General features: G+C 49.9%; 1 protein-coding gene across 1 annotated transcript in view; it reads left to right on the top strand.

The window, feature by feature from the left end:
- The window catches only part of slc23a2 (solute carrier family 23 member 2), a 60,913-nt gene that overhangs the window by 35,918 nt on the left and 7,444 nt on the right, over positions 1-17,551 (top strand). Inside the window, exons 7-11 of the mRNA XM_080217163.1 lie at positions 609-790; positions 9,564-9,684; positions 11,461-11,617; positions 12,461-12,608; positions 16,446-16,551. Coding sequence (XP_080073289.1) covers positions 609-790; positions 9,564-9,684; positions 11,461-11,617; positions 12,461-12,608; positions 16,446-16,551 — 714 coding nt within the window. The remainder of the gene's footprint in view (positions 1-608; positions 791-9,563; positions 9,685-11,460; positions 11,618-12,460; positions 12,609-16,445; positions 16,552-17,551) is intronic.

Genomic DNA, 17,551 nt, shown 5'->3' with positions numbered 1-17,551 from the left:
AAGCAGCGAGACTCGGTGATACAGATTGTACCAGTGGAGAGATTGCGGTGCCGAGCTCGATGCTTTTATAATGCAGTATCCACCGGCTGGTTTGCTCTGGAGCAGGGTGGCGGTCACCTGGACAGTGTTCAACCTGCACAGGGCTCCCTGGAGACGAATGGGCGGGCGGGAGGAGGAGGATCATTTTTAACCCTGTCGTTCGGTCCGATCTCTGCTTTGACTCTGCGGATGAAGTCTGCAGATCGCGTTGGGAGTGGACGCTGCGACGGGACGATCCCAAAGTGCAGCAGAGTGGAACAAACTCTGAACCCAGAGACCGAGATCTCTGGACGACCAGGTGCCTCCAGCACAGATGGGAGGCCACTTGGCCCACCCTTGGCTTTTGGGAAGCGTGTCTGGCCCCTCGGGGCCAGGAGGGAAGTGTCCGTTTGGGTCCATTTATTCCCAGGTGCCTCCGTCCAGCTTGTTGCAAGATGTCCTTGTCTTGCTGGACATCTCTGTTGGCCCCCGTGTTGCTCCTGGAGCTTGGTGATGCCTCTGTGTTGTGAGTTTAAAGACAGAAACGTGACGGATCCGTGCAGTGACTCTCACCTTTTCTTCTCCACCAGATCCAGGGGGCGATCATCTTGTCTTCAATCATTGAGATTGTGATTGGTTTCCTGGGCCTACCTGGAGTGCTGCTGAGCTACATTGGCCCGTTGACCATCACTCCAACGGTGGCTCTGATTGGTCTCTCCGGTTACCAGGCAGCAGGCGAACGAGCCGGGAAGCACTGGGGGATCGCAATGCTGTAAGTGCGGCTGCTTTTCATTTTTCCCTTGGCTTTTTGGCATGGCACACAGGAGGTGTACTGAGGCAGTGAGGGGGGGGGAGCGAGGCAATGGGGTTCACAATGGCAAGTCTACTTCCCAGAATTTAGAGCTTTCAGCTGTGGAGAAATGGGTGAACCTGATCACAAACTGCAGAAACAAATCTGATGTAAATGACATTCAAACAAGCCCGGGATGGTTTTGCTGAAGAGGGGTGGCCAATCGGTGATCCCTGTCTAAGCTTGGAACGTGGAGCCAGGGGAATGTTGAGAGAGGACAACAACCAAAAGATGTCCCAGATCCAGGTCTGACTGAAGGTCAGCAAATCAGTTTGCCGTTCGGTTGGAGCCATCCCAGAGCTTACCATGTTGCCACGGTGATAGCGATTCAGAGCAGAGCCTTTATTTAGGTGTGGGTGTGTTTGATGAAGGAAATGGGCCACTGAGTTTGGCAGCACAACGAGGCAGTTGTCGCTTTGGTCTTGTGTTTTGCTCGCCGCTGGTCAGGGCCTGGGGAAGGCCAAAGGAAATGTCTGTCGCTGAGGCCTTTGGTCGAGCGAAGCAAACAGTCACTTTGATTGTTCGCTACCTGCGATCCAGCCGTGGCTCAATTTAATTTTGGATTTCATGAGGGGGGAGAAAAGAGATTTACTCTTGCTTTTGCAGCGAGTCTGCAGTGTTCCTCACAGAACCTTGCAGCAGAAAGTGGTCAGCAGGGTTGGCTTGGGAACCTGTGAGATGGACATCCGCTACCAGCCCTCGAGGAAGGAGCGATGGCACCCACACTTGTCAAAACGGTTAAGCAAAGATGGAGCTAGCCAGCAAGGGCCCACACAGAATCTGACTTCAAAGGAATAGCTGGAAGACTGAGCAGGATTAAAGTGAATTCAAGAGGGCTGTGGCACACCTTTGGTCCCAGGAAGAATAAATCAATCGTGAAACTTCTGACATGTAAGGGAATTCTTGTTGCGTTGGCGGGGAGGTGGGGTGGGGAGTTGCAAATTGAGCTATAGCACAAGTTGGAATCAAGTGATGTGGTGACTTTGTTTCATTAGCTTCTGGTAGACCGGAAAGTTTATTTTTGTTTAGAGACTGAAAGTTTGGATTTTTTCTTTAAATGTTAACATCTCTGAGCAGGATTGGAATGCCGCGCTGTACCTGATGACTGCTGGGTTACTTCAAGATTGGCAAACTGTAGCATATGGAGTGCTGCAGTGCTGGGGCCTCATCTATTTACCAAACACATGAATGACTTGGATGAAGGGGCCAACTGTATTGGAGTCTGATTTGGTGACAATATGGGGACAGGATCACAGAATTCCTCCAGTGTAGAAGGAGACCATTTGGCCCATCGAGCCTGTGCCAGCTCTCTGACAGAGCATCTTACGCAAGCCCACGCACCACCCTATTCCCATAACCCGAAACATTTAAGTTGATTTATTTGTGTCACAAGTTGGCTTACGTCAACACTGCAATGAAGTTCCTGTGAAAATCCCCCAGTCACCACACTCTGGCGCCTGTTCAGGTACACCGAGGAAGGATTTAGCATGGCCAACGCACCTAACTAGCACGTCTTTTCGACTGTGGGAGGGAACCAGAGCACCAGGAGGAAACCCGCACAGACATGGGAAGAACATGCGGACTCTGCACAGCAGTGACCCAAGCCGGGAGTTGAACCCGGGTCCCTTGCGCTGTGAGGCAGCAGTGCTAACCTCTGTGCCACTTCAGTCCATTGGTGCGAAAGCCAGTTTTGAGGAGGGTATCGATGGGTTAAATGCGTGGGCAAAGTTTTTTCTAATGGAATTCATGTGGGAAAGTAGGTGGTTGTCAACTTCAGCTGTAAGAGGTTGAGAAAACAACATTATTTAAATAAACAGACCATTGAATGTGTCAGTACACTGGGATTTGGGGATTACAAAATGTTAGGATGCAGGTCCCACAGGGCAGAAGAAGCCATCTGGACTGTTGGCTTTTGTGGCCAGGTGGATGGAGCATAAAAATAGGAAGCCTTGTTGCAACTGTACAGGGATTACTGAAACACAACTGGAATCCTGCGCACAGTTTGGGAGTCTTTACGTGAGGAGGTAAATACTTTGTGATGCTAGTGTAACTGTCAGAAATGTATTTTTTGGATCATGTTCTCTGCAGTCTGTGAGCTAGCCTTGGTTTCATTGTGGCACTGGCTGTCTGGCTAGAAGGCCTTATTGCTGCTTCAGTGGCTCAAATGGGGTTTTGTTGATGTTTACTCTGGGGCCTGCAGGACTTTCTGAGATTGTTTTATAACCTTGCATTGTGGGAGGAAAGATGGATGACAAGTCAAAGTTAGGTGGATCCTCCCCAGAAAAATCCAAGGGTTCATTTTCAGTTTTTGCTTAGGAAGAGGGTGGACATCAGACAGAGAGAGTGTTTTTCTCTCTCTTTCTGTCTCCCTGGTTTTGGGAATTCTACTGTTAGCAGGAAGCAAGGTTCCTGGCCTTCCTGGATGGAGAATCTCTGCTATTGTTCATTGAATTGCTGAGAGTCAGTCTTTCTCTTTCTCTCTCTCTCTCTCTCTCTCCCTCCCCTCTCCCCCTGGCGTTTTGGCAAACTATTCTCGGTATACACAAAGGGCTGCTAGAAGTTACAAGGCTGGGAAGGCAGAGTTTGAATTCTCCAACTCAAGTTCCAGCATCCCATGAACAGTCGTATTTGCTGTGTTAAACTTGTGGCAAGGGTTTTGGTGATGGGATTTGTTGGATTGGAACGGTGTTTAGCTGGTAAAGGTTATTCAACATCATCATTGTTGTTGTTTTGTTTGTAATTGGTAAAAAGTTATTGCTAGTTTTCTTTCCATGCATGTTAACTATATTCTTTAGTAAACTTTGTTTGATAAAAGCTCCCTAGTGGGTCACTTGAATCAGACCTGAAGTGAACTATCTCATGCCCACTGGAGCCAAATTCAAATTTTAAAACTTATGATCCAGGCGGGCTTTTTCAAACACTTGGAGCCCTGACCTGGATTACAATAATTTGCATTGGATGTCATGCAGAGAAGATTCAGTGAGTTGATTCCTGCAATATGAGGAGAGGTTGAGCAGGTTGGGTCCACACTCCTCAGAGATGAGGAGAATGAGAGGTGACCTTATTCTGAGGGGGAGGATAGATGCTGAAAGGATGTATCCTCTGATTGGGGGGGAATGTAGAATGTGGCAGGACAGTTTCACACAATAAAAGGGCAACTTGTTCAAGGTGGAGTTGAGGAGGAGATTCAGAAAAGCGTTGTTGGCCTTTGGACTTGAGTTCCCCAGAGAGCAGCGGGGACGGGGTCATCAATCAAGGGAGAGTTTGATTTCTGATCAAAAAGGTAGTCCAGGGTTATAGGGGCATGTGGGCAGGAAAATAGGGTTAATGTCACAATCAAATCAGCTATTAACTTATCATTTGATTTGATTTATTATTGCCACATGTATTAACATACAGTACATAAAAATATTGTTTCTTGCGTGCTATACAGACAGAGCATACCGTTCATAAAGAAGGAAAGGAGATGGTGCAGAATGTAGTGTTACAGTCATAGCTAGGGAGTAGAGAAAGATCAACTTAATGCGAGGTAAATCCATTCAAAAGGATGATAGCAGCAGGGAAGAAGCTGTTTTGAGTCAGTTGGTACATGACCCCAGACTTTTGTATAAGAAATAGGAGCAGGAGTCGGCCATCTAGCCCTTCGAGCCTGCCCCGCCATTCAATAAGATCATGGTTGATCTGAAGTGGATCAGTTCCACTTTCCCGCTTTCTCCCCATAACCCTTAATTCCCCTGTCCATCAGAAACCTATCTACCCGTGACTTAAATACATTCAGCGCGGTAGCCTCCACCACTTCAACGGGCAGAGAATTTCAGAGATTCACCACCCTTTGAGTGAAGAAGTTTCTCCTCGACTCTGATCTAAACTGCCCCCCTCCTTATTGTGAGTTTGTGCCCTCTCGTTCTGCTATCGTTTCTAAGCGGGAAGAATCTCTTGACCTCTACCCTATCCATCCCCTTCATTTTCTTATACGTTTCTATAAGATCCCTACCTCATCCTTCTAAACACCAACAAGTATAGACCCAGTCTATTCAATCTCTCCTCAAAGGCTAACCCCCTCATCTCCGGTATCAGCCTAGTGAACCTTCTCTGTACTCCCTTGAAGGCCAAAATATCCTTCCACAAGTGCGGCGACCAAAACTGCACACAGTCGTCTAGTTGCAGTTGAAAGACCTCCCTGCTTTTATATTCTATCCCCCTCGCTATAAAGGCCAGCATCCCATTCGCATTCCTGATCACCTGCTGCATCTGCAGACTGGGTTTTTGCGACTCATGCACAAGGACCCCCAGGTCCCTCTGCACCGTAGCATGCTGCAGCTTTTCACCCTTTAAATAATAATCCCTCCTACTATTATTTCTACCAAAGTGGATAACCTCACACTTGCTAACGTTGTACTCCATCTGCCAGGTCCTCGCCCACTCGCTCAGCCTATCCAGATCCCTCTGCAGACTTTCCACATCCTCCGCGCAATTTGCTTTTCCACTCATCTTTGTGTCATCAGCAAATTTTGTCACCCAACACTCAGCCCCCTCCTCCAGATCATCGATATAAATGGTAAATAGCTGAGGCCCCAGCACTGATCCCTGCGGCACTCCATTCATCACCAACCGCCAAGCAGAATAGCACCCATTGATACCAACTCTCTGCCTCCTATTAGACAACCAATCCTCTATCCACGCTAACACCTTACCCCCAACTCCATGCACCCTAACCTTTTACAGCAACTTTTTGTGAGGCACCTTATCAAACGCCTTTTGGAAATCTAAAAACACCACATCCACTGGTTCCCCTCTGTCTACCGCACTAGTCACATCCTCATGGAAATCCAATAAATGTGTTAAACACAAGTTCCCCTTAACGAATCCATGCTGCGTCTGCTTGATCAATCTTTTCCTGAAGGAAGAAGGTGGAAGAGAAAATGTCCGTGGAGTCATTAATTATGCCGGCTGCTTTGCTGAGGCAGTGCGAAGTGTAGACAGAGCCAATGGATGGGAGGTTGGTTGGTGTGTAGTTCCTTTTGGTATTGGGCAGAGCAGGAGCCATACCAAGCTGTGATACAACCAGAAAGAATGACGTAGGAGGCTTGAGGGGCACAATGGCCTCCTGCTTCTAGATATCGCTCTTGGGGGTTAAAAGGATCAAGGGATATGGGGGGGGGGAAAGGGAGGAATCAGGATTGATGATGAGCTGTGATCAAAATGAATAGCAGAGCAGGCTAGAAGGGCTGAATGGCCTTCTCCTGCTTCCAGTTTCTGTGTTTCTCCCAGGGGGAAATGAAAATGATCTGATGATGATACTGACTGTCACGCTGAGGACAGAAGGGAGCTTCCTTGTCATGTTTCCTTCCTGCTGAGTCGAACTCTCGCTCTTGCTAACTTGGTGCTGGTTCCACATGTGAGAGATCAGCTGGCTGAGATGGTGTTTACTCTGAGTCAACAGAGAGGAGGAAGGGGCAACCCCACCCAACGTGCCAAGGCTCCACCACAGGGACAATTAGCAGACCAGGAATGTCGGAATTGCTGATGCTGGGAGAAATTGGGGAAGTGGGTACGTGGGCTGGTATCTTTGATCCAGCAAGTTCAGCTGATCAGTGGAGACAGCCGTGAAGAGAATCGTTTCCAATCGTGGTTGTTAGAATGTAACCGGTGATAACATCGGATCTGTTGTAATGTGACCAAGCTCGAAGGCTCAGCTGACCCAGTGAAACCATGCAACCAGAATGATGTGATGACCAGCTAACTCAGTATAAATAAGAACCTGTGAGGTAAAGCATTCTGGAAGATCTAATACAGATCAGGAATATACAGTAAATGGCAGAACCCTTAAGGGTGTTGATAGGTAGAAGGACCTGGGTGTACAGAAACACAGGTCTCTGAAAGTGACAATGCAGGTGGAGAAGGTAGTCAGGAAGGCATACGGCATGTTTGTCTTCATCAGCCGGGGCACTGAGTTTAAAAATTGGCAAGTCATGTTGCAGCTTTATAGAACCTGAGATAGACTGCATTTGGAATATAGTGTTCAATTCTGATCGCCACACTACCAGAAGGATCTGGAGGCTTTGGAGAGGGTGCAGAAAAGATTTACCAGCATGTTGCCTGGTATGGAGGGCACTAGTTACAAGGAGATGTTGGAGAAACTTGGTTTGTTCTCACTGGGGCGACATGATAGACATCTACAAGATTGTGAGGTGCATGGACAGAATGGATAGTCAGAAGCTTTTTCCCAGGGTGGAAGAGTCAGTTACCAGTGGGCACATGTTTAAGGTGCGAGGGGCAAGGTTTCAAGGAGATATATGAGGCAGATTTTTTACAGAGGGTGGTAAGTGCCTGGAACTCGCCGCTGGGGGAGGTAGTGGAAGCGGATACGATAGTGACTCTTAAGTGATGTCTTGGCAAATACATGCATAGGATAGGAATAGAGGGATATGGTCTCTAAAAAGATAGGGGATTTTAGTTCAGTTGGGCAGCATGCTCGGTGCAGGCTTGGAGGGCCGAAGGGCCTGTTCCTGTGCTGTAAGTTTCTTTCTTCTGTTGGGAATTGTGGGGAACTTGGAGTGGCCCAGGGTGAGGCCTCAAGTCTGGAGTAATGAAGTTTCTTTATTAAACCCTTTCTTTGATTGGAGTAAATTTTGTTGTGTTTTACTTGTCTACACTGGAAGAGTTCCCTCTGGGTCAACATTGGGGATGGGGGTGGGGGGATGAGAGGGAAAGTAGTTGGCCACACACAACCTCGCAGTGGTCAGCTCACTGGCGATGTATGTGCAAAATCTTTGCCCGTCCCGTTAGCCCATGGAGTCAAAGGTCTGGGTGTCCCGTTTCAAGGACACCTGGACAGCTGTTCAGTCACTGCAAACCATCAACATCAGTCTGGGTCTGTGCATGCAGACTGAGACTGCGGTCAAACCATTCCATCACCCCAGCCACAGATGGGATAGCTAACAGCTTTCTCATGGGATGTGGGCAGAGCTGACTAGACCAGAATTTAATGCCCCGTCCCTCATTGCCCTTGAGGAGGTAGTGACGAGCTGCCTTCTGCAACTGCTGCAGTCCTCTGAGGCGAATTCTGAGGGTCAGGGCGATTCATCAGTTGGAGGGGCAAGGTTTCATCAAGAACAGTCAGCATGGCTTCATCAGGGGAGATTATGGCCGACAAATTTGATTGCGTGTTTCTCAGAGGTGCCGAGGTTGTCGATGAGGGCAGTGCAGTGGATGTCGTCCACATGGATTCAGTAAGGCCTTTGACAAGGCCCCGCATGGGGGACTGACCAACAAGGGAAGAGCTCAGGGGAATCCAGGGCAATTGGGCAAATAGGGTCCAAGACTGGCTCATGGGCAGAGGGTTATGGATGTGGAAGGTTGTTTCTGTGACTGGAAGTCTGTGTCCACTGATGTACCACAGGGATCCGTGCTGGGTTCCTTGCCGTTTCGGAGTGTACGTTAATGATCTGGATGTGAATGTGGGGACATGATCAGTAAGATTGCACATGACATGAAAATTGGTGGTGTGGTAAATAGAGAGGAGGGTTACTGGACGATACACATGGGTGATCCAGATGTGGCAAATGGAATTTAACTGGGAAAAGCGTGAGGTGATGCATTTTGGGGAGGGGGTGGGGGGACTAACAAGGTAAGGGAATACACCATGAACAGTAAGATGTGAGGAAGTACAGAGAGGCTGGAGCTGTGTGTCCCAAGGTCCCTGAAGGCATCTGGGATATTTGCCTTCATTACTCGAGGCATTGAGCCCAAGAATAGGAAGGTTATGATAGAGCTGTATAAAACACTGGTTAGACCACAGCTAGAGTACTGTGTGCACAATATAGAAAGGATATGATTTGTCCTGGAGAGGGGGTGCAGAGGAGATTCACCCAGGATGCTGCCTGGGATGGAGGCTATCAGCTATGAAGAGAGGCTGGGTAGGATGGGATTGTTTTTCTTGGAGCAGAGACCTCCATCGAGGTGTACAAGGTGATGAGTGATGTAGATCGGAAGAAACCTTTACCCTTCATAGAGGGGTCAATAACTAGGGGGGCGTAGATTAGGGTAGCACAGTGGTTAGCACTGCTGCCTCACAGCACCAGGGACCTGGGTTCAATTCCCAGCTTAGGTCACTGTCTGTGTGGAGTCTGCACATTCTCCCCGTGTCTGTGTGGGTTTCCTCCCACAATCCAAAAGACGTGTTGGACCGCTGCATGAGCTGTGTTAAATTGACCCCGAGTGTCACAGGGACGAGCCAAGCTAAGTCTGCAGGGTGACAGGAATGGGGCCTGGGTGGGATTGTGTTGGGTGCAGACTCGATGGGCCGAACGGCACTGTCGGGATTCTGTGATTCTGGCACACCAGTGAACGAGGGCGCGGTGTGTGAGGAGGTTGCCTGAGCTACTCAACTCTGGGATGCGGCAGTGTCAGCTCACTGCAGAGTGATGCTCAGAGCCGTTGGGCGGTGTGAAAGATGGGGTCGTCCGAGAGGAGGGTCATGGGGAGGGTTCAGCAGCTGGGGATGTACAGGATCTGAACGTGTGCCAGCCACTTCACTCACTCACTCACTCACACACACACACACACACAGACACACACACACAGACACACACACACACACACACACACACACACGGGGAAGGGCTGAGGAGCTGCGGGAGGTGCATGTGTGAGTAATATCACCCCAATTGTCACATGTCCATCTTTTTTCCAGGACCATATTCTTGGTGCTATTTTTCTCTCAGTATGCAAGGAATGTCAAGCTTCCTCTTCCCATTTACCAGTACAAAAAGGGATGGACAGCCTACAAGTTACAACTCTTCAAAATGTTCCCGGTAAGTAGCTGCTGGCTGTGGGGAGGATAGAGTCTTGTGAGGTTTATTTTATTCGTGTCACAGGTAAGCTGACATTAAACAAGTTAGTGTGAAAATCCCCTGGTGGCCACATTGCCAGCGCCTGGGAGAATTCAGCATGGCCCATGCACTTCAGCAGCACATCTTTCAGACTGCGGGAGGAAACCCCCGCACACACGGGGACAATGTCTGTCTGTCTGTCTGTCTGTGCGGAGTCTGCAGTGTCCCAAGCTGGGACTCGAACCCAGGTCCCGATGAGGCAGTGGTGCCAATCACTGTGCCACCCCGGGATCGCCCTCCTTGTGTTGGAACTAGTAACAGGGGATTTTTGGCATCCAGCTGAGAGAGTGAGCTGAAATCTTAGCCTGACTTCACATCCCAGAGACACAGCACCCCCTCAGTACTGCAACTAGAATCTCCTCAACATTCCCACGGTCTTCACAGATTGAAGGGCAGTCACTTCTCATACCTGAGGTGGCACGGTGGTTAGCACTGCTGCCTCACAGCGCCAGAGACCTGGGTTCGATTCCAGCCTCGGGTCACTGTCTGTGTGGAGTTTGCACGTTCTCCCCGTATCTGCGTGGGTTTCCTCCGGGTGCTCCGGTTTCCTCCCACACTCCAAAGATGAGCGAGTTAGATGGATTGGCCACGCTAAATTGACCCTTAATGTCAGGGGGACTAGCAGGGTAAATACAGGGGGGGTGGCGGGGGTAAGGGACAGAGTAAGATTGTTGTCGGTATAGGCTTGATGGGCCGAGGGGCCTCCTCCTGCATTGTAGGGATTCTATGGTTCTAGGTGCAGTAACTGCTTTGTGCACAGTACGATTCCACAGAACAACATGTCTGTGTTGAATGGTGGGATGTTTGACCAGGACACTGAGGGAGGGTCTGCTATTTCCTTCCAGGAGTTTGGATCTGCGATCCCATGTACTCGCTCAATAGGCAAAGTGGCGAACGAGCTGCAGTGCCTGATGGGAAAGTGGATCACTTTGATCCTGTGACATTCCCGCCCAGAACTGCACTGCAGCCTGAGTCAAAACTTGGGAGTGGTGGGGTTTGATGCCTGGACCTTACTGTAAGGGGACAGGCAGCGAGTGAGAGAAATGTCAGTCTGGTCCTGATCCTAAGAACTAGGAGCAGGAGTCGGCCATCTGGCCCCTGGAGCCTGCTCCGCCATTCAATAAGATCATGGCTGATCTTTTCATGGACTCAGCTCCACTTTCCCACCCACTCACCAGAACCCTTAATTCCTTTACCGTTCCAAAAGTTATCTATCCTTGCCTGAAAAACATTCAATGAGGCTTCACTGGGCAGGGAATTCCACAGATTCACAACCCTTTGTGTGAAGAAATTCCTCCTCAACTCAGTCCGAAATCTGCTTCCCCTTTTATTCTGGTTCCAGTTTCACCCACCAGTGCAAAGAACTTCCCTGCTTCTCTCTTGTCTACTTCCTTCGTAATCTTACACATTTCGATAAGATCTCCCCTCATTCTTGTGAACTCCGATGAGGATTCTGCTCAGTCTCTCCTCCATAAACCAGTCCCCTGGGCTTCCCCACACTGTCCTGCCATGTGTCAAATCAGCAGTGGGAACGCGGAGAAGGAACGGAGCTGGGATGGGGATAGACCAACTTGGTAAGAGGGAGGCTTCCGGTGGGTCAGACAGACAGCAAAGCGGGAAGGAGGGAGATGGGAATGGGAATGTTGCTGTGTTGCAGTCGCACTGTGGGGTCTGATGTCCTGCGATTTCCTCCGACAGATTATCCTTGCCATCTTAGTCTCCTGGCTCCTCTGCTTCATTTTCACCGTAACTGATGTATTCCCAGCCGACAGCCAGCAGTATGGCTACTACGCCCGCACGGACGCACGGAAAGGTGTCCTCTCTGTGGCTCCCTGGTTCAAGGTTCCTTACCCTTGTAAGTCAGCCTGGTGTCAAGTGTTAAAAGCTGCGTTAGTGTTCTCTCCCCAGCCAGTCTTGCCCCACGCTGGATTGTGGGTTTGCATGACGGAGACCTGGATGGGGGGGATTGGGGAGAGAATATTTCCCTCTGAACAATCAAAGCAAGGTAGTGCGGATGCTGGAATCTGAACCACCAGCAGCAAGTGTTGGGGAATCCCAGCAGCTCTGGGGAGTGAGGTTTCATCTCGTGCCAGTGTTTGTCAACATTGTGTCATATCTCAAAATACTCCGAAAGCTCCTGCTGCCAAATAAACCTGTTGGGCTTTAACCTGGTGTTGTGAGACTTCTCACTGTACAAAATATTTCTATATTGATGTGATGTGTTTTCCTGGGGTGGGCACAGTAAGAGTTCTCACAACACCCAAACAGAGGGTATATTCTGTACAGTGAGACTTCAACATGTTCCCCCAATGCACATTAACACACAATTCTCACAACACCAGGTTTATTTGGAATCACGAGCTTTCAGAGTGCTGCTCCATCAGGCGACTCTGTCAAATCTATAATCATCTTGCAGTTCTGCCTCCGACTCCACTCACCTGATGAAGGAGCAGCACTCTGAAAGCTCGTGATTCCAAATAAACCTGTTGGACTTTAACCTGGTGTTGTGAGAATTGTGTGTTGAGGTGCACTGGGGGAACGTGTCAAAGTTTCACTGAACAGAATATACCCTCTGCTTGGAAACTGAGCTTGGTTCATACACCAACACTCAACCTGTTGGATGTGTGTGTGTGTGTGCGCGCGCGATATTGCGGACTCCTGTCCTTCTGCTGATTCCCTGTTACCTTCTCTCCTGTAGGTCAGTGGGGTTTACCCACCTTCTCCGCAGCAGGCGTCATAGGCATGCTCAGTGCTGTTGTTGCCAGTATTATTGAGTCCATTGGTGATTACTATGCCTGTGCCAGGCTGTCCTGTGCACCTCCCCCACCCGTTCATGCCATCAACAGGTAGGCAAACTGTCCCTCCGCACGTCTCTCTCCCCGCTCTCCCCTTCCCCCAGGTGTTTCTCTGGCTTCCCCTTCCTCTCTCGCTCACACACTCTCTCTCTCTCTCTCTCTCTCTCTCCTCCCCTTCCTTTCTTGCTCACGCTCTCTTTTCCCCTTCCTCTCTCTCTCTCGCTTGCTCGCTCTCTCCTCTCTGTGTCTATTTAAGCGAGTGCAGATTGGAAACCTATCCGATTAGAAAGGTTTGTTTTTTTCGGAAGAAACTCTTCAAATGCAGACAATGAACAGAAAACAAAACTTAGTCTGACTTTGTGAAACCCATTCTCTGATTTCTGAAGTTCCTCCAAACTTGGGGCCTCGCCCTGGGCCAATCCAAGCTCCCCACAATTCCCAACAGGTTCTTATTGATGGGGAGTCAGCTGACCATCACACCATTCTGTCATTGGTTCCATGGGTTACTGGGTCAGCTGACCCTCACAGCTCATTGCCAGTGGTCACTGCTTACACTCTAATCAGGTGACCTGTGGACATGGCATTGTGGCCATCGCTCATTCCACTTTGAATGAGCGCAGCCTATCCTTAGCCTTCTACTTGTTTCATTGCACCTCGGTTGCCGTAGCGACAGCTTGTTGAGCAGGCTTGGTGGATTTTAATGCAGGTTTTTGGAAAGCATCTTTGAGTGAGCTGGACTCTGTGACTAGGCTGGTGTTAGTCCAGGAGTGTTGACCTGTCAGCTCGCTGACTGAAAGCACATCCACAGATTCTGATCACTTGGCCACACTCACTCAGATTACTGACGTGGACTCACAGAATCCCTACAGTGCAGAAAGAGACCATTCGGCCCATTGACTCTGCACTGACCACAATGCCACCCAGGCCCTATTCCTGTAACCCCTCACATTTACACTGCTAATCCCCCTGAGACCAAGGGGTATTTCAGCATGGCCAATTGATCTAACCCGCACGTGGGTTCAGACAGTGGGAGGAAACCCGAGCACCCGGAGGAAACCCATGCAGACACGGGGAGAACGTGCAGACTCCACACAGATGGCAACCTGAGGCAGGAATTGAACCTGTGTCCCTGGCGCTGTGAGGCAGCAGTGCTCACCACTGTCCCTTTTATCCATGTTTCTGACTGAGAAGAGCTTACTCATGGCTTTAACCCCACAGGGGGGCAGGCACTGGATACCGGGCAGGAGGGGGCAGATAGCTGGGCAATAAATGCTGGCCCAGCCAACAATGCCCATGTCCCAATAATGAGTAAACAAACATACATCCTCGTACATTGTATTGCTGAAATGGGATATCTGGGAGGGGCAGTGAGCCAATATGTGTGTGCATTGCTCAGAGTCAGCACCACAATATTTTACAGTGCCTTATCCTGGACTCTGTACGATGGACCTGTTGGAAGTGCCGTGCCTGTATCTAATTATGGCTTAGTCATTTTGGGCCAGTAATGGCTCTCAAACAGCAGTGAGTTGAATGACCAGTTAATCAGTGTTGTTGGTAGTTACTGAGGAAGGAGTGTTCACTAAGGAACCAGGAAAGGTCCCTGCAAAAAAAAAAGGTCCAGGGCAAATAACCGAGTGTATGGTGTCGAAATTTGCTGATGACACCAAGATTGGTGGAACGGCAAATTGCACGGAGGGTGTGGAGAGTCTGCAGAAGGATCTAGATAGGCTGGGCAAATGGGCCAGGAACTGGCAAATGGAATTTAACGTTGGCAAGTGTGAGGTGGTCCACTTTGGTAGGAAGAATGGTAGGAAGGACTATTACTTATGGGGCAAAAAACTGCAGCAGGCGACGGTGCAGAGGGACCTCGGGGTCCTTGTGCATGAGTCGCAAAAACCCAGCTTGCAGGTGCAGCAGGTGGTCAGGAAGGCGAATGGGATGCCGGCCTTCATAGCGAGGGGGATTGAATATAAAAGTAGGGAGGTCTTGCTGTGGCTGTATAGGGCATTGGTGAGGCCGCAGCTGGAGTACTGTGTGCAGTTTTGGGCGCCGTACTTACGCAAGGATATTTTGGCCTTGGAGGGAGTGCAGAGGAGGTTTACTAGGCTGATGCCGGAGTTGAGGGGGTTGAGCTATGAGGAGAGGGCTTGTACTCGTTAGAGTTTAGAAGAATGAGGGGAGATCTCATTGAGACGTATAAGATGATGAATGGGATGGATAGGATAGAGGTGGAGAGACTCTTCCCGCTCAGAAAGGACAGTAGGACTAGAGGGCACAGCCTCAAGATAAAGAGGGGGCGGTTTAGAACGGAGTTGAGGAGGAACTTCTTCACTCAAAGGGTGGTGAATCTCTGGAATTCTCTGCCCGTTGAAGTGGTGGAGGCTGCCTCGCTAAATATTTTTAAGACGCGGGTTGATGCGTTTTTGATAAGCGAGGGGATTAAGGGTTATGGGGAGAGGGCGGGAAAGTGGAACTGAGCCATGACAGATCAGCCATGATCTTATTGAATGGCGGGGCAGGCTCGAAGGGCGAGATGGCCTACTCCTGCTCCTATTTCTTATGTTCTTATGTTAGTAAAGGCATTTGTGGGGAGTGGTGGGAGAGGGGAGATGCGGAAGGTCTGTGGATCCTTCTCCTGTCAGGTTGGAAGGTTTCCTGGCTGTGCCAAGAGTAACCATCTGGCCTTTCATTGTGTCTCTCTGTGTATCCGGCGGACATTGTGGTGAAGAACAAGCTTGGTGTAAAGCCCACACCCACCACGTTCCTGGAGTTCAAACCAGGCTGAGAAGAAGCATAGAAACACAGACAGAGCAGATCGGAGCAGGAGGAGGCCATTTGGCCCTTCGAGCCTGCTCCGCCATTCACTATGATCATGGCTGATGGTCCAACTCAGGAGCCTAACTCTCCTTTCTCCCCATGACCTTTGATCCTAAGTGCTGTCTGGCCAATGAGGAAGAGTGGAAGGAAGCCTTTCTCTCCCAGTGCACTCATCACGGTGGAGTCAGTCACAGCCTCCGATCACACCATGGCTGAGGCAGTGATGTCCCGATCAGCTCAAAGGGAATCACCTCATGGTACTATCACAGGGCTGTGAATCCAGAAACTCAGCTCATATTCTGAGGACCCGGCTTCGAATCCCACCCACGGCAGATGGTGGGATTTGAATTCAATTTTTTTGAAAATCTGGATTTAAGAATCTACTGACGATCATGAAATGGTCAACATAGTGTGTTAGCACTGCTGCCTCACAGCACCAGGGACCCGGGTTTGATTCCCGCCTTGGGTCACTGTCTGTGTGGAGTTTGCACATTCTCCCCGTGTCTGCGTGGGTTTCCTCCGGGTGCTCCGGTTTCCTCCCACAATCCATAGGTGTGCTGGTTAGGTTGATTGGCCATGCTAAATTGCCCCTGAGTGTCAGGGGGACTAGCTGGGGGATAGAGCTTGGGGGGCAGGTGGGGGTGGGGATTGTGGTTAGTGCAGACTCGATGGGCCAAATGGCCTCCTCCTGCGCTGTAAGATTCGATGATTGTCGGAAAAACCCATCTGGTTCACTTGAGGGAAGGAAATCTGCTGTCCTTACCCGGTCTGGCCTACATGTGACTCCAGAGCCACAGCAATGTGGTTGACTCTCCAACTGCTCTCCAAGGGATGGGCAATAAACGTCCCACAAATGAATAATAAAAGATCTCCCAGTGCTTCATCACTGACTCCGGTCTCATCATCTTCACGGCAGAGCTGAGCTGTGATGCCTGCTGTAGTCGAATTGCCTGTGCCACTCTGTCCTGAGATTGCGGTGAAGGAATAGCGATCCGGCCTTCACAATGGAAGGATTTGTGTGTTGTATAATGTTGAGTGACTCCTGCCTCTGGATTCTCTTTGTTATTGTAGGGGCATCATGGTTGAAGGCTTATCTTGTGTTTTGGATGGATTGTTTGGTACGGGTAACGGCTCCACATCTTCCAGCCCTAACATCGGAGTGTTGGGAATCACCAAGGTAAGGATGCAATTGGTTTCCAGATTGGTGCCCCTTGAACAGGAAGCAGGTTGCTTGAGTAGCCCCGCTCGTGTCCTGTGAGTCCCAGACCTGTCGGTGAGTAAAGTGACCACTCTGGTCCGCTACTTGGTCACCATGCAGTCTGTTCTTCTCAGGGTCATAGAATCCCTACGGTGCAGAAGGAGGCCATTCGAGCTTGCACTGACTACAATCCCACCCAGGCCCTATCGCCAGAACCCTGCTAATCCCCCTGACACTAAGGAACAACTTAGCATGGCCAATCCGCCTAACCAGCACATAACTCAGACTGTGGGAGGAAACTGGAGCAGCCGGAGGAAACCCACGCAGACACGGGGAGAACGTGCAAACTCCGCACAGACAGTGACCCAAGCTGGGAATCGAACCTAGGTCCCTGGCGTTGGTGAGACAGTAGTGCCAACCGCTGCGCCATTAAAACACAAGAGCTGGATCTTTGCTATGTTAGCGATGGTGGGACTTGCCAAGTGCAAATTGGCTCTGGTGTTCCCAACATTGCAATGGGCAGAGCGTACAAACTCTTGCCTGACCTGCCGCTAGCATTCGTCTTGCTCTCTCTGATCTGGGCTCAATGCAAACACTCAGTGAACTGGTGTAACCTCACACACTTCCTGGGAATCACTGAGTTGCCCAGTTCAGGAACCATTTTTCTCCCGGGGAACAGTTGCACTTCACCTTTTATTTGATGGATGATGCGCCCCGCACTTTGGGTTTTCTTGCTGAGTTTCAAAAGGCCTTTTGTATCACAGCCAAACAGGAATTGTCCATCGCTGACACCAGACACCCAAAATTATGATGCTAAGTCTGCTGCTTGCACACTGCTCCTGGTAGCTGCAGATACGCAGCGTCACAGTGCGAGCACTGTTGTGTCTTCAGAGATTCTGCTCGAGTTTGGGGGACACACTGGCATGCCTCTTCACCACGTGTATCTATCCCTTTCTGATCCACAGTAACAAGTCTCAGC

The sequence above is a fragment of the Carcharhinus amblyrhynchos genome, chromosome 34 (genome assembly GCF_965287045.1).
Source record: "Carcharhinus amblyrhynchos chromosome 34, sCarAmb.v2.hapA, whole genome shotgun sequence".
Lineage (NCBI taxonomy): Eukaryota > Metazoa > Chordata > Chondrichthyes > Carcharhiniformes > Carcharhinidae > Carcharhinus > Carcharhinus amblyrhynchos.
Note: the sequence above shows the minus strand (reverse complement) of the source record. Positions and strands in the feature narration are given on the sequence as shown.